General features: G+C 45.4%; 9 protein-coding genes across 9 annotated transcripts; 4 read left to right on the top strand and 5 right to left on the bottom strand.

Annotated features, from left to right (window-relative positions):
- Window positions 1-704: 704 nt before the first annotated feature.
- On the top strand, window positions 705-1,331 carry FSST1_002940 (uncharacterized protein; the record flags this gene model as incomplete). Its single annotated transcript, XM_083228975.1, has 1 exon — window positions 705-1,331. The coding sequence occupies one exon, from the start codon at window positions 705-707 to the stop codon at window positions 1,329-1,331; it is 627 nt and encodes a 208-aa protein (XP_083086370.1).
- Window positions 1,332-1,517: 186 nt separating this feature from the next.
- Window positions 1,518-3,360, bottom strand: FSST1_002939 (GMC family oxidoreductase; the record flags this gene model as incomplete). The annotated part of the gene is made up of 3 exons (XM_083228974.1): window positions 1,518-2,464; window positions 2,515-3,228; window positions 3,324-3,360. 3 exons carry the CDS (start codon window positions 3,358-3,360, stop codon window positions 1,518-1,520), a joined length of 1,698 nt encoding a protein of 565 aa, XP_083086369.1.
- A 1,724-nt stretch (window positions 3,361-5,084) lies between these two features.
- Window positions 5,085-6,490, top strand: FSST1_002938 (uncharacterized protein; the record flags this gene model as incomplete). Its single annotated transcript, XM_083228972.1, has 5 exons — window positions 5,085-5,219; window positions 5,273-5,499; window positions 5,554-5,788; window positions 5,839-5,952; window positions 6,002-6,490. 5 exons carry the CDS (start codon window positions 5,085-5,087, stop codon window positions 6,488-6,490), a joined length of 1,200 nt encoding a protein of 399 aa, XP_083086368.1.
- Window positions 6,491-7,709: 1,219 nt separating this feature from the next.
- Window positions 7,710-10,659, bottom strand: FSST1_002937 (nucleic acid/nucleotide deaminase domain-containing protein; the record flags this gene model as incomplete). Its single annotated transcript, XM_083228971.1, has 3 exons — window positions 7,710-9,033; window positions 9,098-10,193; window positions 10,248-10,659. The coding sequence occupies 3 exons, from the start codon at window positions 10,657-10,659 to the stop codon at window positions 7,710-7,712; spliced, it is 2,832 nt and encodes a 943-aa protein (XP_083086367.1).
- Window positions 10,660-10,894: 235 nt separating this feature from the next.
- FSST1_002936 (SDR family NAD(P)-dependent oxidoreductase) lies at window positions 10,895-11,768 on the bottom strand (the record flags this gene model as incomplete). The annotated part of the gene is made up of 2 exons (XM_083228970.1): window positions 10,895-11,255; window positions 11,311-11,768. The coding sequence occupies 2 exons, from the start codon at window positions 11,766-11,768 to the stop codon at window positions 10,895-10,897; spliced, it is 819 nt and encodes a 272-aa protein (XP_083086366.1).
- A 1,099-nt stretch (window positions 11,769-12,867) lies between these two features.
- Window positions 12,868-13,659, top strand: FSST1_002935 (2-deoxyribose-5-phosphate aldolase; the record flags this gene model as incomplete). Its single annotated transcript, XM_083228969.1, has 1 exon — window positions 12,868-13,659. The coding sequence occupies one exon, from the start codon at window positions 12,868-12,870 to the stop codon at window positions 13,657-13,659; it is 792 nt and encodes a 263-aa protein (XP_083086365.1).
- A 397-nt stretch (window positions 13,660-14,056) lies between these two features.
- On the top strand, window positions 14,057-16,437 carry FSST1_002934 (Zn(II)2Cys6 transcription factor; the record flags this gene model as incomplete). The annotated part of the gene is made up of 4 exons (XM_083228968.1): window positions 14,057-14,079; window positions 14,212-14,233; window positions 14,285-14,596; window positions 14,650-16,437. The coding sequence occupies 4 exons, from the start codon at window positions 14,057-14,059 to the stop codon at window positions 16,435-16,437; spliced, it is 2,145 nt and encodes a 714-aa protein (XP_083086364.1).
- A 423-nt stretch (window positions 16,438-16,860) lies between these two features.
- On the bottom strand, window positions 16,861-18,553 carry FSST1_002933 (uncharacterized protein; the record flags this gene model as incomplete). Its single annotated transcript, XM_083228967.1, has 2 exons — window positions 16,861-17,790; window positions 17,858-18,553. 2 exons carry the CDS (start codon window positions 18,551-18,553, stop codon window positions 16,861-16,863), a joined length of 1,626 nt encoding a protein of 541 aa, XP_083086363.1.
- Window positions 18,554-21,310: 2,757 nt separating this feature from the next.
- FSST1_002932 (uncharacterized protein) lies at window positions 21,311-21,619 on the bottom strand (the record flags this gene model as incomplete). Its single annotated transcript, XM_083228966.1, has 1 exon — window positions 21,311-21,619. The coding sequence occupies one exon, from the start codon at window positions 21,617-21,619 to the stop codon at window positions 21,311-21,313; it is 309 nt and encodes a 102-aa protein (XP_083086362.1).
- Window positions 21,620-21,768: the final 149 nt, after the last annotated feature.

Genomic DNA, 21,768 nt, shown 5'->3' with positions numbered 1-21,768 from the left:
TTTTCGGTAGGTAAAGTCGTTTCATACGTCATTTGAACGAGGTTAAATGTGATACTACCCGTAATTTTCCATCAAATTGATCGCAGTTAGCTGCTGCCACAGCGGGGTATGGGTAAGGTAACATAGCTATCCGATGATTTTCCAAGGGCATGAACAAATCAATGACAGCCTTTTTATCCTTTGTCATCTAGGCTAGATAGCATTCAGAGGGGATCATCGCGGCTGAGTCCGTTGGCTTGCATTAGGCACCAGCTAACTGCGATCAATTTGATGGAAAATTACGGTAATCTGTTTGCATCTCTGCAGGAAACGTTGCATGCATAGCCGAGGAGGGGAGGACAAGGTTGTCATATCTTGATCGTCTTATGTTTACCGCGGGGAAGTTGATGCATCGGGGTAAGACATTTGCAGATTCCTCCGATGGGATGGATGGGTATTAGAGGTATATGGTCAATTGCAATGTTTGTGTAACTCATATCTTTGCACTAAAGTGTAGTCACACACAGATATCCACGACACTTGATTTAAGCATACTTACTCGATCAAACTCCAATCTCGATTCTCTCTATTCATTGGTCTCTCCCTGTCTCAACGTCATGATGCAGAATCTCACGTCAGCACAATAGTACGCGAATTGCCTGTCGTATATCAAGTCGCTTTCCTAAACTTCAAGTCCTCCTACAACTTACAGGCTATACCTAAAAATGGCAGTCGAAAACCCCTTCTCAGTCTTCCCAAGGGAGATTAGAGACAAGATCTACAATTACGCCCTGCAGGACATAAAATTCACAAACATTCTCGCGCACAAGACAGCTTATACTCCCCAGAAAGCGCCTATTCTTTACATCAACGACGCTATCGCAAACGATGTCAAACATCTATTGTACCGAGACCACGAGATGGTAGTTCACATTGCCCAACCCCGTCGCTACGCAGAAGGATCAACAGGCTATCTCTCCCACGTCCAAAAATGCTCACGCCTGATGAAGCAGCGCTCACATACCTTTGTCGCCGAGCTGTGGCGTTCTCAATATTCGCGATTAGATCCTTCATATGAAGATTGCAATGATAGCGAAGAGGAGTTTGGGAGGAATGTAGGACCAGAATTTACTCCAGCGATTGCTGGCGATGACGATGGAGAGTTGCTGGGTAGGAAGTTCTTTGAAGAATTGGCTGCCGTGCAACCGGAACTACCAAATCTCAAAAAGATTGATATTAATTGCTGGATTGTGATCTGGTTAGGATTTAGCCAACACTGGAAAGAGCCGCTTGACCAGTATAACGAAACGAGGATGGGACATCAAACTGACGTATCCTGCGGTGAACCATGATGAAGGAACTGATATATTGGGCTTCACTCTCTTAATATGTTTACAAAGATATATTGTCACGATTACAGAAGTGGTAGCTCGAGGAATAAACGTGTAGTCAGTCACCTTATAAGTTTGATAAACTGCATGTATAAAGCCACGCTATGCATTTATATACCTACTAACTTCTAACGTCATAACTCATATCTAAGCAAGGTCATACTCGGCAATAATCTTCTCAGCAGCCGTCATACCCGTCACATAAGCAACAGACTGAATATGACAATTAGCCAAAACAGGCACAACACCCATATCCGCCACACGCAATCCCTCGAAACCGATAACCTTGAAGTCACTATCAACAACAGCCTCAGGATCATCCTTTTTCCCCATCTTGGTCGTGCCGCACATGTGCCAGCTAGAAGAGATAGTCGCTCTCCAGTGCGCAAGAAGCTCTTCGTCTGAATCACCCTGGGGACCGACCATGGTGTCGACGTTGTTCTTGACGTAGTTCTCATGCTTGACGAGACGGAACGCGTCGCGGAGTGACTCAATGGCTACGCGACGATCGAAAGGCGACGACAAGAACTTGGGGTCGAACTTGAGAGGGACATTGGGATCGGATGACTGAAGTGTTACTTCACCTTGACTCTGCGCGTTGTAGTAAAACACGAGAATGCAAGAGTAGTTGAGGTTATCATCCGGGAACTGGGGAATAAACCAGTGAATAGGAAAGTGTGTCAAAATCTCATAATGCGGCACAGTTTCCTTCATGAGATAGGTCTGTTCCTGGGCAGGTAGAGATTTGAACTCTTCCGACTGGACAAGCTTGTCAAGCTTGAACCAGCCAATACCCAACTCGCAGGCAAACTTTGTCCAGGGACCTGTTCCGTCGCGGCGCCACTGCTCGAGGGCATCGTCCATGGCTTTCTTGTCACCGTAGAAGGGCTTACGGGCTGTGTCGCCTTCTTTGCGGGTGTAGACGAGGGGTGTGAACATGTGGTCGCGTAGACCTTGGCCGATGCGAGGGACGTCCTTTACAACGGGGATGTTGAATTGGGAGAGTTGATCTTTGGGACCGATTCCTGAGTGCATGAGGATGCTGGGGGTGTTGAGGGCTCCGGCTGAGAGGATGACTTCCTTTGAAGCGAGGTCTAAAGATTGTTAGCTTGAGGTCTGAAGTTGTTCAGTTGGGTTGACTTGCATTTCTTTCCATTGACTTCAACTCCAACAGCCTTGTTTCCCTCGAGAATAACTCGCTGCACAGAAGAATCTGTCAATACAGTCAAGTTCTCAGGCTTAGGTTCCAACAAATCATTAGCTGTAGACCTTCGTCCCTTGTGACTCGAGTTGATGAGGACCGACATTCCAAGAGGGTTGCCAGAGTTGTGATCGGGGTTCAGTGGAAATCCTGCATCCTCAAAGAGGTCAAGAACGGGAGGAAGATCCTTCTCCCACTCACTCGCATACCCAACATGGAGCTTTCCCTCACTTCCATGATCTTCACTCTTGGGAGCAGCATATTTCTTGTCAATACCCTCAGGTAGGGCACCGTGAAAGTTCTCAAGACTCTTGTATCTCTTTTGAATCTTATCCCAAGAGTATGAATCATCGCCGACGATACGCGCCCACTCTTCGTAATCGTCACGCGCACCAACGCTGTAGACACCAAAGTTGATAGCGCTGGAACCACCAAGACCCTTACCGCGAGAGTAATCCAGCTCTCGGCTATCAGCGAATTCCTGAGGCGTCGTCTTGTAACCCCAGTTCATATCCTTGTTCATAAAAGTAAGCCATCGCTGACCGTCAACACGCAGGTTGCGGTCTTCGTTTGTGCCACCTGCTTCAAGGAGAAGAACACTGGGTTTCTTGGCTGACGCCGCAAGACCTGCTGCGACGGAGCTACCAGCTGGACCACCTGTAGAGAAAAAAGGTTAGCGTTGTGCAGATCAATTGGCAATAGTGTGGGAATCGAGTCATTGCGAACGGACGGTGGCGGGGGGAACAACGGACCTCCTACGACAATAAAGTCATAACTTGATTCAGCCATCTTGTAGATCTTTGTGAGTGCGTGATAAGTAAAATGTGTTCAATTGGTTGTGCGATTCAGGCTGACTCAATTATGAGGCAATGGTATGAGATTGCTTAATGTTGATATGAGAATACGAGGTTTAAAAGATGAGGAATCAGGATGAGGAGAGAGGGGTCAGGAGAGGAGCTATATACTTGTGTAGTTACAATTGCCCCATCAAGACAAGTCAACTCAAGTGACACGCAATGCAGTACAAGCTGAGTAGTTTCATTGTTTGGGTTTAGTTATGCATTCACGATAAAACCCCCTCATTAGTTAAACTGGGGACAGGGTATGGCGTTGGTGACTAGGGCGTCATGGACTACTTTAGTATAGTGTAACGTTCGCCAAGTCCCTCCTACTTTATTTAGGTAGTACGAAACAAGACCAGTATCAACAATGATACTGTCTGTTGGTTTGGTTGTTGTTGGGCATAAAAGTTATGGAGTAAGCGGGGATTACGCATTGATACATGGCGGGAATGGGCGGGTGCTAATGCCTTTTAGACTCTTTTCGTCGCTGTAGGTCTCAGGGGTTTCTGTCGATCATGGATTCTTTTATAATGGAGCAATAATAAACCTAGTCAGTTACAAGGAGTGATGTACCCAGGTAGATATCTACAAGATACTTCTGTCAAAACAGTTGTTTCGTTCTTGATTCAGTTTACATATAAGCGGGCTATTATAACAAGCCATGTCTTATATAATACAGCCAACATACATAAATAGTTTCGAATCTGACCTGGCCTGACATTGACTGCCGAGAAATAGGCCCGCTTTAAGACAAGGGTCTCACATAATCTACCTGCGGTAAGACGGCAGACAATCCTTGAGGAATATGGATGGCGAACGGTCATTTTGGTTGAATGTCACATTGAGACATTCAAGGATTAACAAATGCAAATCACTTTGTTCCCACACGTGGTCTTTCGTCCTCATTTATCACGTCTTAAATCAGTTTCTGACACCAAGATTACCGGACGCCACATAACCGAGGTCTCGGTAGACGTGACCCTACAGAAATGCATCAATTATTTTGATAGAAGCTCTTAGCGACCGGTACGCTATCACTCGGTTATCCCACTAATAATTGCTTTTTAAAACCGGCGGTTTTACCGACCAAAACCTGTTCCCCCGGTGGCCAAAGCACCTATACTCCCCGTTCTAACACGGAGCATACTTCCTTTGGCAGCTTGGGCGAGCGTTCTTAGCCCGTTGATTTACAGCACCAACTACGGAACGTTATCAATAAAACGTGGCATAATCTGTTTTCTGGCTAATCATTCCCTATTGCAGACAACGCGATCTACAAGGGGGGAGCCGCAGCACTTTAGCATCGACTCAGTGATCGGCTCCATGTACCTGATGTACCTTGATAGTCGTTGTTCTAGGGACCTTCTGGGACGTATCAACCTAATCCGTCTTAAGATGGGCCAAGGGAAAGAAAAAGAAAGGGTTGTAGGTCACCGAGTTTCAGGCTATAATGTCTCGGCATATGAACCCGTTCTTAGAAGGCAAACCCCCCCAGGTTTTAATGGATTCTTTTTTTTAATTAAACGAGTTTAATACAGAGGATTTCATGCTTGTTAGAGCTCGAACTGTATTTATTCCCATGTGTCCGTCACGACCAACACCTTTCTTTTCGTCCTTTTCCTCGAGACCCTCTTTTGAACCTGGATCTACTGTAAACGAGCGCACGTCACCATGGACGCCATACAAGAACAGTTCACCCTTCTCTCCCTGGGTCTTTTCACCATTGGGGTGAGAATGGTGGTTAGGACGCGACAAGTTGGGTTTGCAGGATGGCAATTGGACGATTACCTGATGCCATTTACTGGTGTAAGTTATTCTCATGCATCTCGCCAAGACCCGATCCTTATTGACTATTCTAGCTCATCTTCACTGCCGAGACAGTAGCGGCATACCTCGTCGGAGCGAAATTCCAAGGCCTTACGAATAGTTACATGACGAATGAGGAACGCGCCAACATCGACATAGACGGAGAAGAACACTTCAATCGTGTCTGGGGATCCAAGATTCAAGTCATAGGCTGGTCTTTTTATGCTTGTATTCTTTGGTGTCTCAAGTTTTGCGTCACTGCTTTCTACGCTCGGCTCACGTATGTGATGCCACTATTAACAACCAAAGACTGGCAATACTGACTTATTTGTAGATCGGGCTTGTCGCATCTTAGGATGCGCGTTATTGTCGCTTACATCCTCCTCGGAATTACTTATGCCGTTGTCTTTTTTACTATTTTGTTATCTTGTCAGCCATTTCATCACTTTTGGCAAGTCAGTCCTGATCCAGGTCTTATTTGCCAACCGACAAAGTCACCGGCATATGTTTTGGTGGTTGTCATTCCCAACATCTTGACTGACATTTACCTGCTATCTATTCCACTACCTGTGAGTAACGTGACAATCATTATCGGGATGTCCATCTAACAATTTTGTAGCTTCTTTGGGGTGTCAACATTAGTTTGCGACGCAGACTTACGCTGATGCTATTGTTCAGCGGTGCTCTCTTCATTATGATGGCTGGTACAATTCGAGCTGTCACCATTCTTACCGTATGCACCACGTATCTCATCCCTGTCAATTCTTACTAACATCAATTAGGCCGGTCCTGAAGGCGCAGTCTCTGGCAGCTCATGGGCATGTCGCGAAACCTTTGTCGCAATCATCGTCACAAATCTCCCCATCATCCAACCTCTCCTCCGAAAAGGAGCCAGCCTCATCGGTCTCAGCGTTCTCTTCAGCAAAGCTACCAAGTCCGCATCACAAAGTCACCAACTCCGAAGCAACGAAGCTGGAAGTCGTTTCAACAACAGTCGCGTCAGAAGGACCAATAAGTCCGACGCCGGACACCCACTATCTTCAATGCCTCAAACAACAGCCTGGGCAAGCGACGAGCAAATTTTACCACCTCCCGGAACAAACGGAGGTAATGGCAAGGGGATCGTCGTGGCGCAAGAGATCAGCGTTCAGTCGGAAGCTTTTAACGATTCAAATTTGCGCGATGTAACCAACAAGGATCCAGCGGTTCATGACTGGGGGTACGATAGTAGCAGCAACAACAGTAACCACAAAAGGACACGGACACCATAAGCGATAGATCTGTCTGTTTATCCTACATGTATTTTTCTTTGTACTTTTAGATATACCAAAACACAATAATGTAATGCAAAAAGTCTTTCAATTTCTAGTCTCTTTCTGTCGGCGAATAATTAAACAAGGGGATCATCGGAAACACGGAAGATCACCATCCGACTAAGAAAACTCCCGCAAATGACCTGATCTATGGAGTCTTTAGCGGACCCGGGTTGCGTCCCCGTCCCCTGTCCCCTGTTATGAACCCCTGGTCCAGGACACAATGCAAACGGAGGTTGCCGTGATATTGAGTTTGAAGGAACCTTGTTGATAATGAAATATGCTTAAACAAGAGTGATTTCGTAATATAGGTTCTCGGTTAGAGAAAAGTTCATGCGGTTGTTTTAGTTGCAGGATGGGATTCCTTGACTAAACAAAACAAGATGCGAGTCAAAAGAGGGTTACAGACTCCGATCTGATGTAACGTTTGTGTTGAAAAAAACTTTGAACTTTTGTATATCCGGACCTGCCTAATGTTGAAGTACTCCGAGAACGTCCTAAGCTTTGGTATATGCGTAAACGATACGGTCATGCGCGGGATGTCGTCAACAATAAGGATCATACCCTATACTCTCGGTAAATGCCGACGATTGAAGGTCTGATATTAAACTTGCGCTCTTATCCCCCGTTTTAGTGGATTGTTTGCACGTAGTAAAGTTTGCAGGGACTTGTCATAAATAGAAATCTTATGATATTGAGATACAAGAGATATCATATTCGATATTGTTAGCTAGGAATAAAACGGTGAATTGACTGTTCTGGTTGTTGAGGCGCGAGACTCCACAGCCTCTATGCTACGTGACTATGTTACCACTACAAGTTGTCTACATCATATGTATTCACGTATCATTAGCGATAGTTATTCGTAAAGATTGATAGTGATTTGGGAAGGGGTTTGGGGGTTATATTGGGACTTGCACAGCCACTGGGAATGATTGGCTACGCCTTGTGAACATTACCTTTCACTGCAATTTTATTAACCCTCGCCCAGCGATCATGATTCTTTCTTCGCTAAACTGCGAAGTATGAATTTCACGAAAGTACTGATTGATTGGTTGTCTTTGCATGCAACAATCTTCTGGTACATGGCTATGCGCGTTGTATTGTCCCTCAATAAGTGTATTGCATGAACGATATCTACCGGGATAACAAATTTACTTGCCCTTGATATAGTCAACTAAAGACTCTTAAGTAGTTCTTTTGTCCTTGGGGTCATAGAAGTCACACTTCGCTCTGTAAATTGCACCAAATTGCCATTCATCCTCTCAGAGTGAATTTCCATCGGCTCTGTCTTCTGGAAAAGCTGCGCATAGAAATCCCTCAACTCCATACTCATTCTCGTGTCTAGACTTTCAGAGAATCCATAGTCTCGAGCCGCCTCAGCTATGTCAGGTACAGCAGACTCTATAGAAACATTCTGTAGTGCAATAAAGTGACGCAACTTCCAGATGGACGGAAGAGGTGTCTCTGCCTCGAGGAACTTGCGCAAACGATTACGAAACTCGTGATCAGAGACTCCAGAGAAATGTGGATTTGTGGACGGTGGCCAACGCCTATTGAATATGGCCACGAGCTCTCCTTTGTCCCACGCCTTCCAGAATTCATCAAAGGTACAGGCAGGATTTCTCTTCTTGATCATGCCCGCTAAAGCTGGGGACTCGAGGCTCTCTTCGTATTGCTGTTGCGTTTCCGATCCGAATAGCATATCAATATACATTCCGGCCAGTACGGTTTCCTCGTACTGGTCTCGGCACACAGCAAAGCCAAAGTCAAACCAATGGCAAACGCTTTGGTTCATCGGGCCTGGGTATCCATGTTGTAAGATCATGGAATAGAATGCAAAGCAATGCATCTTCGCAAAAGGATCCAAGTCTGCGAAATGCTTGTTCCGATCCTCAGGGGCTAGATACTTTCGGGCTTTGTCCCACATGCCTTGTACCTGTGTCATGGGACTTGGTGGTCGGGCAATTGATTCGTGCCCATCTGGTAACTCGAAGCGTTCACGGTGTCTTAAGAACCATGGGAAATAGCTTCCTGCTTTCCCCTCCGGTATCTCTTCGAATTTTTGAACTATCTTTGCGGCTAGGACTGCGTTCCCTCCTGGATCTGATCGCCATTGATGAAGCGTTTCACGCGAAATTGGATCAGGATGGTGATGTAGAAGTCCTTTGAAAAGTCCAAACAAATGCGTCCGTTCATGACCGGTGTGGCATCGGTAGAACCAGTAGTCTTCTAGTACCTGGGGGTCTGTAGGGATTGTATCCTGAACAATGTCCTCCAAAAAGATGTCCGCTGACGTGACTTGTCGCATGTTGCATTTGAGGAGGTGGGACAATGGCATTTCGCGCTCGCACTTCATACTGCAGAACAGATCTTCCCGACAATGGGAGCACCGTCGAGTTGTTTCTACTTCCCCACACAAACAACAAAAGTCCTGAGTGCATTTTAGGTCTCGAAATTGAATTCTTCCGACTTCCTTGTCTTCAACAGGATTGAACGGGCTAATCGATATCCTTAGCATTCAACCCGAATAGGAGAGTGATAATAGCGTATGGAAAAACGCACCTTTCTTGGTTGGGTTGTCTATAGAGGTTTTGGGCTCGTTGGGAATAGAGATGCTCGGATATGGTGTGAGCTAGGTGGCGATCTTCTTGATTTGTCCCCAGCGTCGAAATTGAACTGCCGCCAATCGTGGATTCTTTAACCTCCGGTTTTCTCTGAGCCGGCAGCACCTTACTGCGAATCAACGTCTCTCGCATCCACGTTGTAACTCCCATTGCAGCCTCGTGTAGTGCTTGCTGACCGTCAACCCCCATTCTCTCAACAGGAGGAAGAGTCCAGCGGTCATTATACAGCTTGCCATGACAGCCCCGCGTTTTCAACCCTTGGAAAAAGTCCAGAAATCTGGAACATAGCAAACAGGCATACTTGCTACAACCAATATAGTCAAATCGCTTTCCACTGGCAACGTCATTGGGGTGGCTTAGGGTAAAAACTATGAGCTGGATTTCCGCATGTACTTTCCATCGTGACTTGAGATTTGAAATGTCGTCGATGAGTTTATCCTTTGTCCATTTAATCTTCGTGCTTGATGTCCCCATCAACTTCTCGACGGCTGTATCATTCACTTGAAGGTTGAGAGCGTCAAATGTTTTGGCTAGACTCCATTCTCGGCCAGAGGGATTCTTTCGACCCTTTGAATTAGTGACGGGAATGAGAGACAGACATTCAAATCCCGATATTTGCCTTGCAGCTTCAACAAGAACATGAAACGACATCTTGAGACGACCCAAGAAGCCGATCGCCTGGTGCAGCTTCTGACCCTGTCGACCGAGAGCCTGGAATCTTTCGGCAGGAAAGATGCGATAGAGATCATGACTGAGAGTCACAAGTCTGTCATGTCGTTCCAATGTCGAGTCATCATCGCTGGAAAGTAACTTGGCCAATAGCTTCAACCAGTCCTCGAAGTCAAGCGCAACTCCGACTATATCGAAAGGAATACTACTTTTGCTAGACAACTCTGAAGAGAGGTGCTGCGGAAGGAGATGCTGGAAGGTTTTTATGATTTGCCGCAAATCGACGATGGCATTCTTCAGTCTTGAGGATTGGTGGCGAAGTAACAAATTCCAGAGTGTATCTGTGTGCTTCTCCGACCCAACATCTGACAATTCTCACATTAGCGGTAGTATCTGAATGCAGTGTCAGTAGACCAAACCTGAAGCAGAAGCAATAACCCTGAGCAATGTACACAAGTTGTCTAGGAACATAGACAATGCATCTCCCTCAGTGAATCCCGAATTTATCGCTACAAAGACCTTGACCTTATCAGGCCAGTAGAACATATAAGTAGCAACAACATGGCCACCGCCTTTCGCCGAAGAAACTGTTTCAGCCAACCGGTCCAGGAACTTGCGACGCAAATGGTCGGTGTCAAGGTTACCGAGTGAAACATTCTTCGAAGAGCTGCTGTCGTTGATGGACTCGTCCAGGGATGAAGTTTCTCCAAGTTCCTGGTATAAGGCTTTATCTTCGAATTGGCGACCACTGCGGAGGAAAAGTAGCTTGGCATATGCGTGCAGCTCTTTCAAGGTGGATTCCATTGAGATCCGGTCTTTATCGGTATTCATGATGGCGGTGACAGAAGAAGTAAAGTTATGATTATAGCAATAGACAAGACATGATTGAGACTTTGTTTGAGGAGGGGTTCTCTTGTTAGGTTTGTTGGGCATCAAATCTTATGCATGCAACTCAGGTTTGGCGAATCAATTGAAAGTGCAACATGAGTGACATGCAGTATATCTTGCCACACAGCAGTGGTATGCAACTCAATCCCCAAGAGACTTTGTGATGCCTGTGCTAATGCTACTTTGTATGGCAACCACCATCGATAGTAACAAAGGTACCGTGCACGAAATTGCTTCGATCTCCCAGTAGCCATACTACTGCTTCTGCAACCTCCTCTGGTAGTCCAAGCCGCTTGAGAGGCATACAGTTATTGGTTTTATCCAGGGCATCATTTCTCATCTCGTCTGTCAGAGGGGTTTTGATCCAGCCAGGAACAACTGCATTCTGCTTTACTTGAGGATGGTCCAGAGATAATGTTCGAGTCAGTCCCAGAACGCCGTGTTTTGTAGCGGTGTACGCACCCGAATGATGGAGACCTGAGACAGTAGCTAGCGACGTGATGTTGACGATAGAACCGCGTTGTAAGGGGGCGTAGGTACTTTTTATTATATCAGCTTACACACACACGCTGGCGCTCGAGGGATACCACATACCCATTGTCCCGGGGTTCTTGAGTCTCCATCTGTCGAATCTGTTCACGGACACATAAGAAGACACCGGTCAAATTGTTGCCAATAGCCCTGTACCAGTCTGGCGTCTCCGTATCGCCAGTAGCCTTTTTGAAACCAATGCCAGCACAATTGACAGCATAATCAATTCTGCCAAACGTCGTGACTGTTGCGTCAATCATTGACTTGACCGACTTCTCCTCTCGGACATCTACACGGACGACTACTGCCCTGAACTCTGGATTTGTTGCAATATTGGTGAGCTCGTCTTTGACCGCGACGGCTGCCCTCTCGTTAAAGTCGGCCAATGTAATGCCAGCGCAACCCTCGCGTGCTAGGAGTAATGAGATAGCTCGACCAATACTGCAACCGGCGCCTGTGACCAGAGCGTATCCTGGTACACCGAGGGCAGATTTGATGGTTGGAGAAGTTGAGGGCGACATAGCTTAACAAAGTGAGTGGTTTGAGACTGTGGTAGTTGCGCTGTACAACTTCGTCGTTCTTCTATCTTCTATTTATTTCAATTGATTCGAGTGAACTGATCGATCACACTGTCAAGGTTGCTGTCATGCCCCCCACACGTACCTTCATCGGACGTATGAGTCACGCCTTGGAAGGAAACCTTGTCTTGAGAACCTTAGATTGGAATATTATTGAAATTTGATCTGCACGGACAGACTAACCGTTATTGAAAACTCTGAAGAAAATGAGAAATCTGGGTATAACCTAAAGATAAACAAAAATCGTACCCTCATCGGAGACGACTTCTCCAACCACTTCGGGAGTTGTATTTTCGAAGTCCATGAAGTGATGAAGAGAAACACGAGAAGATCTCATATCAACCTCTCGGCTACTCTTCACAGACAAATATCAAACTTCGGCTTTGAAGTAACGCTGGGTAACTAGCATTGTACAATTATGACTCCGGTGGAACCTCGCTATAGTTAGAACTCCGTTGCTACACTCTAACCGGCGGTCCTGATACCGATACCGTTCCGGTGGATATTGTCTCTGTTGCTTTGCCAGTCTGAAATGCTGGGCCATTTTCATCTGAAGTACAAATGGCGTACTGATAGCCACTGTTTCCGCGGCTTACTGCTCTAGTCTCTGTCTCTTTGTCTTCATAGACGGCGTTCCCCATATCCTGCCCGTCGAACTTTTCGTCGGTCCAATCATCGGCCGGTGATTAATTACTGCAGCGGGACCTCGTCCAAGGACTGGACATACAGCCATCATGCGGTAATACCTTTTGTGGAATAGACTCAGCCCATGTCAATTTGGCAGAATCGTCTTCCGACACTAGTCTATTTTGAGAGCTCCGCCTCCGTTGGAACGAATTACTCAATTGAGTAAGAGGCGCCGAGTATCGACGACCATGTAGTGTAGTCTTTCAGCGCTTCCAGGTGCCGTCGATGTAATGCAAGAAGTAGGATAAATATCCTTCACATACCTTCAGTATATTCGTCGCTCATACTCCTCTCCCTCATCCACCAGCAGATCTTGAACAAGTTCTAGTATCATCAACTTACAATCCTCAACAATATGACTACAAATACCAATCAAATCACGGTCACCCTGAGCCAAGTCGCTAAGATGATTGATCATTCTCTACTTCACCCTACAATGACGGATACCGATATCCTCAATGGCCTCGCCATTGCCAAGAAATACAGCGTCGCTACCGCCTGTGTAAAGCCCTATCTGATCCCTCTCGCCAAACGGGAACTTGCCGGTTCGGATGTTTTGGTCTGCCCTGTCATTGGCTTCCCTCATGGAAACAGCACGACTTCGGTAAAGGTATTCGAAGCTGACGCGGCTGCCGCTGCGGGCGGCAAGGAGATTGACATGGTCATCAACATCGGAAAAGCCATGAGTGGTGACTGGGATTATGTGGCGGACGAAATTCGCCAAATCAATGAAGCGGTTGTGAAGCAAGGTGCAATCTTGAAAGTCATTTTCGAGAACGATTACCTTACTGAAGATCATATCGTTCAGCTTTGCAAAATCTGCTCCGACATTGGAGTGGCATTTGTCAAGACGTCTACTGGCTATGGCTTTGTGAAGCAGCCCAATGGACTATACTCTTACAAGGGTGCGACACTACCTCATTTGAAGCTCATGCGGGCAGAATCGAAGCCAGGGGTGCAGGTTAAGGCAGCTGGAGGTGTCCGAACGTTGGACGATTTGCTGCATGTCATGTCACTGGGCGTAACTCGCATCGGTGCTACCGCTACAATTGCAATTATGGAAGAGGCAGTGAAGCGAGGCATCACAGACCAACCCACAACAGTGCAGTTCAAGCCCATCGACGAGGATGCAGCCGGTGGTTATTAAAGTGTGTTGTTCACGGAAAATAGAGTTTGAAACATATACATGTGTGATCTTAACTGAATGTCAGTGGTTGAATGTGCTAGCCAAACACCTAAGCCAGGCCAATGAGCAACACGCAGCGTGTGATGCCTTGGGATCCAGAAATTATGATCAGTGACATAGCTTCCAGTCACGTGCGAGGCTGCTTGGTTGAACAAAACAGATCACACTTCCCCTCTTTAGATAGAGAAATTCAAGGCTCATTAAATTCTCTTTGTTATGCTCTATTCTGTGACAATATTTGCTGACAACATCTGCTTGAGATCAGTCGCTATATGATTGGCTTTGGATGCATAAACCCACTCAGCTAGACTGATGTCAAGGCTAGTCCCGATTAAGAAATAGATTCCGATGAGGAAATATGACTTCCGAGTTCGAACCACAGTATGTTTCCTCCCCATTCATCATCTTGGGATTCGTTTATGCCATACGACCCGTCGTTAACCCTTCTTGCTTCAGAGGCTTATTAATAGATATGCAATCGAGCTCTCAGAGAGTCTCTACTGCTTGCGAAAGGTGCCGCAAGCAAAAGCTCAAGGTTAGTTACTTTTAAAAAAGACTTGCAAATCATATACCAACAGTTATTTAGTGCGATATTCAACGACCTTGTACACTCTGCACCCGCGCCGGGGTTGAATGCATTACTTCCGAGACCCAGAAATGGAGATTCCATCAACCCACACCAGAAAAAAACCCTACCGGAAGAAAGGAACCAGTACCTAAGCGTCGTCGCCTTCGTACTCCGAAAAACAATTCACCCACCTTCACGCCAGTGTCTACCTCCATACGAGTAGGTCGCTCAAGCTCTGAACTTCCTGATCCCAGCCTGAATCTCGGTCACAATGACTCTGCTGAGCACACGCACTGGAACGCTAGCTCTACTATCAGTCTCATAGAAGAGGTAGGATTAAGTCTACTCCTCCACTCAATGGTTTCACTGATGCAGAAAACAAGGCATTTCAACATCATGAAGTTCCATCCCCCAAGGACACAGAGACTTCTTCATTAGTAGCAAGGAATGTCCATAGTCGACAAATCGCGAGGCAACCAGGCAGTTCTGTTGCTGAGCGTGAGTTGTCGATACTTCTACCCGACTTATCAACGGCCAAGATACTAGTGGACAACTACTTTGACCGGATTCATTGGTTCACCTTTCTCTTCCATCAGCAAACCTTTAGGCAAAGATTCCAGAGATTATACAGCTTCGGGACAGAGCAGCATTACGCAACAAACAGCTATATTGGCTATGTCTCTGTATTCTTAGCTGTTATTGCGACAAGTCTGCACTACACCAATGTTGAACAAAAACAGAAGCTTAGGTCATTCGGCATTGATGACGAAATACTAAAAGACAAGATATTGCTTGTTCTCAAGTCGAGATTCCTGGATATCATTTCAACGGGTTCCTTGGAAGTCGTTCAGATGTGTATCTTACTCGGAAGTTACTACATCTATCACGGACAGCCAGAACTAGCATGGCCATTATGCGGTACTGGCTTACGCATCGCACAAGCACTTAATCTTCATCGAGAAACACCGCACAAAGAGGACGACCGACAGATTATCGGTGATCGTAAACGTGCCTGGTGGGCCATCTACGAAATCGAGACATTTTGTTCCATGCTTTACGGCTTCCCTACAAACATATCCGACTGTGACTGCGATGTCGCATTTTTAGACCCTTACGACGAATGCTCCGGATCAGTATCGAAAGGACAGCACGTGTCGAAACCAAATCTTCTTTTCTTCAAATGCGCCATGTCAGAATTGTCAGTCATTGTCAAGGGTACTTTGGATAACTTATATCGACCTCGCTCTGGCCAAGGTCAGAAAAACACTGATTACGGGTCTCGACTCAGGAAACTCGTCGATGAAGTCGAATCTCTCAATCAAAAGCTTGTAAACTGGAACGAACGACTTGACACCAAATTGAGATTCGACGATGCGGCTGTTGGTAATTGTTCCAATCACAGCTTGGAGACATCTGACACCACATTTGAAGAACGTCTGTTCAGACTACAAGCTCTTTCCCTTAAGCTTGCATACGAGAATGCAAGAATCTTAATTCACAGACCCTTGCTTTCATTCAAGTTGCTTCAAAAACCTACTGCTGATGGAAATGACCCGCAATCCCGCAGCGACCCCTTTCAAGAAGCTATGCGTATATGCCGTGATGCTGCATTGACGATATCAAAGGCCGATCTGAAATTCTTCCAAGAAGCTTCTGAGACATATGCGGTTTCTTTTATTGCTCTACATCTACTAACCGCAGGCGTGGCATTATGCATCTCAATAACTTCGAACCCTCTAAGCAAAGAAGCTTATGAATCTAGGATGGGAATTAGACGTCTTATGCAGATACAGAGTCTACTCAGAGAAAAGTCCATCATTGCCGCACAAGGTCTGGAAATAACAAAAAGGCTGATGTCTCTTGTAATGGCTAAGGAAGTTGATGCCATGTTCGAATTCGATTCGTCCACCGAAGCAGTCGACAGCCAACGCCCAGGTAGCTCTGGAGCCACCCGACATGGCGACAATATCAACGCAGAGCCTATACAACTACTCGATGACATGGTTGCATCGCAGCTCACTGAGTGTCCGCAATCTGCCACCAACGACACTATCTTTGCACTTGGAACTTCTACAATCGAGCACGATAATGAAGCCGACTATAATTTGCAAGACTTTTGCAAGAACACGTTTCTAGCTGAAGCGATGCTGGAATATGAGCAAGGTTTGTAAAGCCAGACCGACATGAAAGATACAAGACTGACAATGGGATGAAGCTGTGAGAATCCCCACAAACGGCTATTCAGGCAATATACCAGCCTCAACTTCGAACCAAAACGACCCGTTCCTTGGGATATCGTTCTCTTCACAGGAGCAAGGCTGGATTTGGGGATGGAACTTCTCGGAATAGAAAGAGGCTTCTGACAGAAGAAACTCCAGGTTTATCTAGGTATCCCTCTGCTATACTATATGAGAAGGAACTATAATAAGGATGAAATCACTTTGGTTAAGAAGATTATATAACCCCTTAAACTATCTTTAATTACAGGGTACTTAAATAATATATATCTATATTACCTGTTATTTCTCCAGTTACATATACTACATCTGAGACCTTAATATGATTATTGATTACCTGTATAAATAATATTATTACTATAGCTTCTTTCCTAGAAATCTCTTTTCCTTTTTCTCTGTTTTAATCTCCAATCCAGCCTCCTTAACGTTTTCGTTTTCTAGCCTTTTCAGCTCTTTCTTTGCCCTAGCCTTGGATCGGGTATTCTGTGCTGGACCGTCCTCCTCTGATATATTTATCGTCGCCCCCTTTGTTCCATCAATTCTCTCGCTCATTTCCTTTTCTTGTATTCTCTTAATCCAATTTTTCATCCCTTTGACCATCTCCCTGTCCTCCCTCTCCCTTTTATTCCTTTCTTTCTTTTCTTCCATACTCTCCCCAGCTTCAATTTCAATTAACCCATATGCAGCATCAATCAATAATTGTAAACTCTCAGATGTTTCATCCTGCAACAACTTCTCGATAGTTATTTTGTTCACTCCATCAGACTTGTTACGCTTTAAGGAATTTCGGCCACTTGCTTCCATTCTCATCCTCTTGACCATCTTCTTATCCCTCTTCTCCGCTTTCTTCCTTTCTTCCTTCTCTTCCATACTTTCCCCAATGTCAATGTCAATAATTCCATATGCAGCATCGATCAATAATCGCAAACTCTCAGACGTGTTATCCTTTACCAACTTCTCGATGGTTATCTTTTGCGAGCCATTCCTAATTTTACTCGTGGATAAGCTCTTGTCCTTCAATTGCTTGTACTTTTTAACAGTTTTTGGCTTCTTTTTCTCTTGTTTCAGCTCGTTTGATGTCTCGTGTTTTTCATCCTGTTTTGTTGCTTTCCCTCTTGTAGTTGGTGAACCTCTGAAGCTTTCCACATTGTCTGTTTCGCTTGTCACCACGCTTTCGGGGCTTTTCAAGTCATGTGAATCACTTGTTGCCAAACTGCCACAGCTCTTCACAATATCGCTCTCAATTGTTGATGCCGACGGTACAGACATGTGGGCTAGAGCTGGCAGCTATTTGCAAATTAGTAGACAATAGCTATACCTAGTTGGCTCAGCGTCGCAAAGAGTACATATTTACCTTGGCAGCCTTTTTTGTCGTTTTGACTGTGCGCCAATAAATCACGATGTCCTGCATCCCAAAACTATTTGTCCACAGAGAGAGCTCGTCATGGGGCCACATCTCATACGTAAAGTCAAGAGCTGACTGAATAGTTGGATGGGCTACCACAATCCTTGTCACAGGCCGATTTCCTAACATTCCCTTGATAATAGGCTCCTCGTACAATTGGTAAAACGACTGTCCTGTGGGATGAAAACGCTGCGGCGGAGGTTGCGAAAGTACAGTCACTAAATCACCCTGCGAAATGAACCAAGCAAAAACAACAGAGGCACCATGAATATAATTGCTTCGACTCTTCTTGGTCTTCCGACAACAACAGCAGTCTGGATCATCGAATCGCAAAAGTGGTCCCATCGAGGTTGTCAGTGTCTGGAAACCATGGGTATCAGCCCATTTCTGAGCCGTTGCACGTAGCATACCGCTCCATAGGAGTTGATGGTTTGGAATGCAGGCCTTGCGAAATTGTAACAGTATATCACTAGCTTCTTCTTCAGTTATCCAGTAACGGATAAGATTCCTAATGGTCTCAGAAGGTTGGTCGATGCTGCAACTGGTACCACTTGATATTGGCTTGTTCTCCTTGATACCAGGCAATGTCTCTGTGACATTGGTACTAGTCGTTTTCTTTGCGGTTAAGCAGCTCTTTCTTGCCATGTTAAGAGGTCTAACTGTTTTGCGACAAACGGGGTGGACATCAGAGGGTAAGATATATTTCTTAGACTTTTGAACACGTGCTCTTTATCGATGCTTAGAGCTCGAAGTCTCTTTGCCGACCTTATTCAGTGAATATGAAGCTAGTCGCTCTTGGTGATCCAGAAGTTCAGTTTAGGGATTTATGCTTCATATTGTTTTGGACGTCCTAGAAACATTATTACGAAAGAAAGGCCTCGAAATATATAATTAGTGCAAGTAAGCGTTGACGTAAATATTCGTCATAGACTGAACAACAAATTAAAAGGCTCTAGCGATATTTAAGCTAGCGTTTCCCAAAGTTCATTCTAGTCCCTACTAGCCTACTAGATAGGTGGTGTGGGAAAAATCCATCCACATTTATCCGTACGTAGTCTTCTTTACGACGAGGAGACATAAAAGGAAACTTTATTTAAAATCGCCTAGTCTCCGCTTCTCAGTTTTAGTATTGGACTAGGTCTTGGCGCCTCTTGAAAAGGCTGGTGCCAGCTGACTCCTCAGCAAGGTGAAGGTATCTTTCTTCCAGCATGCATTGCGCATTGCTCGCCTGATTAGGCTGGCCGCTAAGGAAAGATATCTTCCATATTAATTAATCCTGCCTATTATTTGACATATTATCTTCATCCTTCCCCCCCTTTACCTATATGTACATGCCGACGTGATTTACCATCTTTGACTAAAGGGACGAGCGTTCGGAAGGTTGAAATTGCATACTGCTCTGTCCGTCATGCCCTCACGCTTTAAAGTTTCATAGACTGTTTCGGCGATGTCAGCCGAGTGTTGGTCGGAGACCGACCAAAGAGTTCCTATGACGTGGCGAAACCCAGCAAGCTGGAAAGCACCGATACGGTGCACTCCCTCATCTGCCGGTCGTCTCTCGTCATTAGATCCCGTGGAACATGCGGGCAGATACGCGAAAAACGGTGGGTTTCTGTGAAGTTTTAGCCCTCGAATATCGGCTACTGTCAACCAATTGGTCTGCCAGTCATCAAGGAGCAGAAAGCTACTAGAAGGGTCTACAGAGTTTGATTCTCCATGACCTGCAAAAAGAAAGAAGAGGCATTGACGTATATGCTCTAGAATGATCGGCTTTTGACACTCTGGTCTTATTGGATTCAAATTAAGTGCTGGGCAAAGATTGTAGAGAGTGGTGATCTCCCTTTCCGCGTGCGGCAGCGTAGTTTGACCTGGAGTTTGGTGCATAGAGACGAGGAGCGCTAAACTGTCGTCTGTATGCTCCCTTATAGATCTGTGGGATCGTTGTCTATATATTAATGCCTGCAAAGACGGAACGTAAGAAGACATGACTCTGTCCAGGACCGATTCAGTTGAGCCTGGCTCATGAATACCTGCTGCGTGTAGAGGTAGTTGACATAATGGTCCTGTAGGGATCCACCATACTCGACGCCAGTTATTATCTTCTGGGCGGCTGGAGAAATCAAGCTCTTGTAAGCAAGGATTGCATATGGATGTCCACAGCCACTCTAACAAGGATCTCATATTATAGGAACTTGACCCTAATAGTGACTTCAGCTTATCCAGCTCGTCCTGCGCCTTGAAGATCAAAACGTCGGGCAGATTTAGTACTCGGATGCGATGGGACTCTACCAGGAAAGCATCCGATTCATCTGGAGTCATGTTGATGACAATAATTGGATCAGGTTTTGCAGCAGCCATGAAATCAGAATCTGTCATAGATGATAGGAATGCTTGAAACCCTGGCTTGGAACGAATTTTTTCAACGATTTATAAAAACTCTTTGTCCGCCTTACGACGCATCCTGGAATGATCTTCCCATTGCGCATGCTGAAGCCCTACCATCGAAACAGTGGCCTCGTTGGGGGCAGTGACAAAGTCCAGTCTGTCGTTCACCAACTTAAATCGAGCGGCAATGTCAGGATATCCGTCTTCTAACTCAGTGGTATCAACCCTCATTTCCATGAGAACATTTGACATGACAGTACGACCAGACTCAAGGAGTTCCAATGCAGAGGCAGGGCTGTTTCCTAACCTCCCTTTCAGATATCCTAGCTAGGATAGATGTATTTTTATGAACTAAGATGTGACGAGTTCTATTCAACAAGCTCTTGTCCTAGGATACCGTATCCTCAAGGCCTCTCAATAGAATAGTACCAGTGTTCACTACCATCCGAAGAGATATTATAAAGATAACCAATATCCACGCCATCTTTGTTTAAAGCACGCGAATCAACTATGCGATCCTTTGAACAAAAAGTACATTGCTTGAAGGTAACACCGGATTTCCCTTCACACTTTACCCCCGAATCCCAGAATTGCGCGCACTTCCAGTAGATGTGGTCAGGATGTAGTATTTTGATAGGTGCCATGATGTGAATGCAGTCAATTCTAAGTCTACTCGAGTTGGACAGAGATAGATATGCCGAAATGTTGTTAAGGAGTTTCTACGAAAGTTTCACTCTTTGGAAGATTTTATATTCGCCCTTCTAAAGCTTAACAACAGAAACTTCACATGACTAGATTAAAATAGCTATGTCAATCGCAAAGTAAGATATTATGGTTGTTAATCATCATGTCTCTATTCAGCGTACCTACTTTGTACCTGTGGGGTGTTATTCTTCAACTTACATCTCTTTCTAGATCGTTAGTGAGGTTCACAGATACTTACCAAGGCAAGCGATTCAGAGTTCGCTCACCAAATATCCTCTACCAAATACTCGTACTTCAGTTCTCCGAGTGTAATCACTCCTCCACCTTGTACCGCCAGATCTCATTGCCATAAACATCATGAGTGATGAGCTCACCAATGACTCTAGCTTCACGAGCCATCGCAAGGGCCCCGACTGTACGCTTGGTAGAGCACCCAGCGCAGACGTCGTTCTCCATGTAGTTGATACGCCGACAGGGCTCCTTGCCACGAACCTTTTCCTTGAAGGTAAGCTTGGTTGTTGGTCTGCATTGCCACAAGATGTGGTCTGGGTGGTCAATTTCGTCTGGCTTATTTGATGTCGCGAAATCGATCGTGGTGAGATATTTCTCCATGTTGTCCATTTTGACTGATTTCTGTGAAAAGCTGTGAAAATGTGTCTGTAGTTTGTAGTTTGTAGTTTGTAGTTTGTGTTGATGTGTTGTAGGTGTCTGTTGCAAACAGCAAAGCTTGTGCTTGATGCTACTTCCATGAGCAGAAAGCAGGGTATATG

This window comes from Fusarium sambucinum, chromosome I (genome assembly GCF_050947815.1).
Source record: "Fusarium sambucinum isolate potato_lamoka chromosome I, whole genome shotgun sequence".
NCBI lineage: Eukaryota > Fungi > Ascomycota > Sordariomycetes > Hypocreales > Nectriaceae > Fusarium > Fusarium sambucinum.
This window is presented reverse-complemented; position numbering and strand designations above follow the sequence as displayed.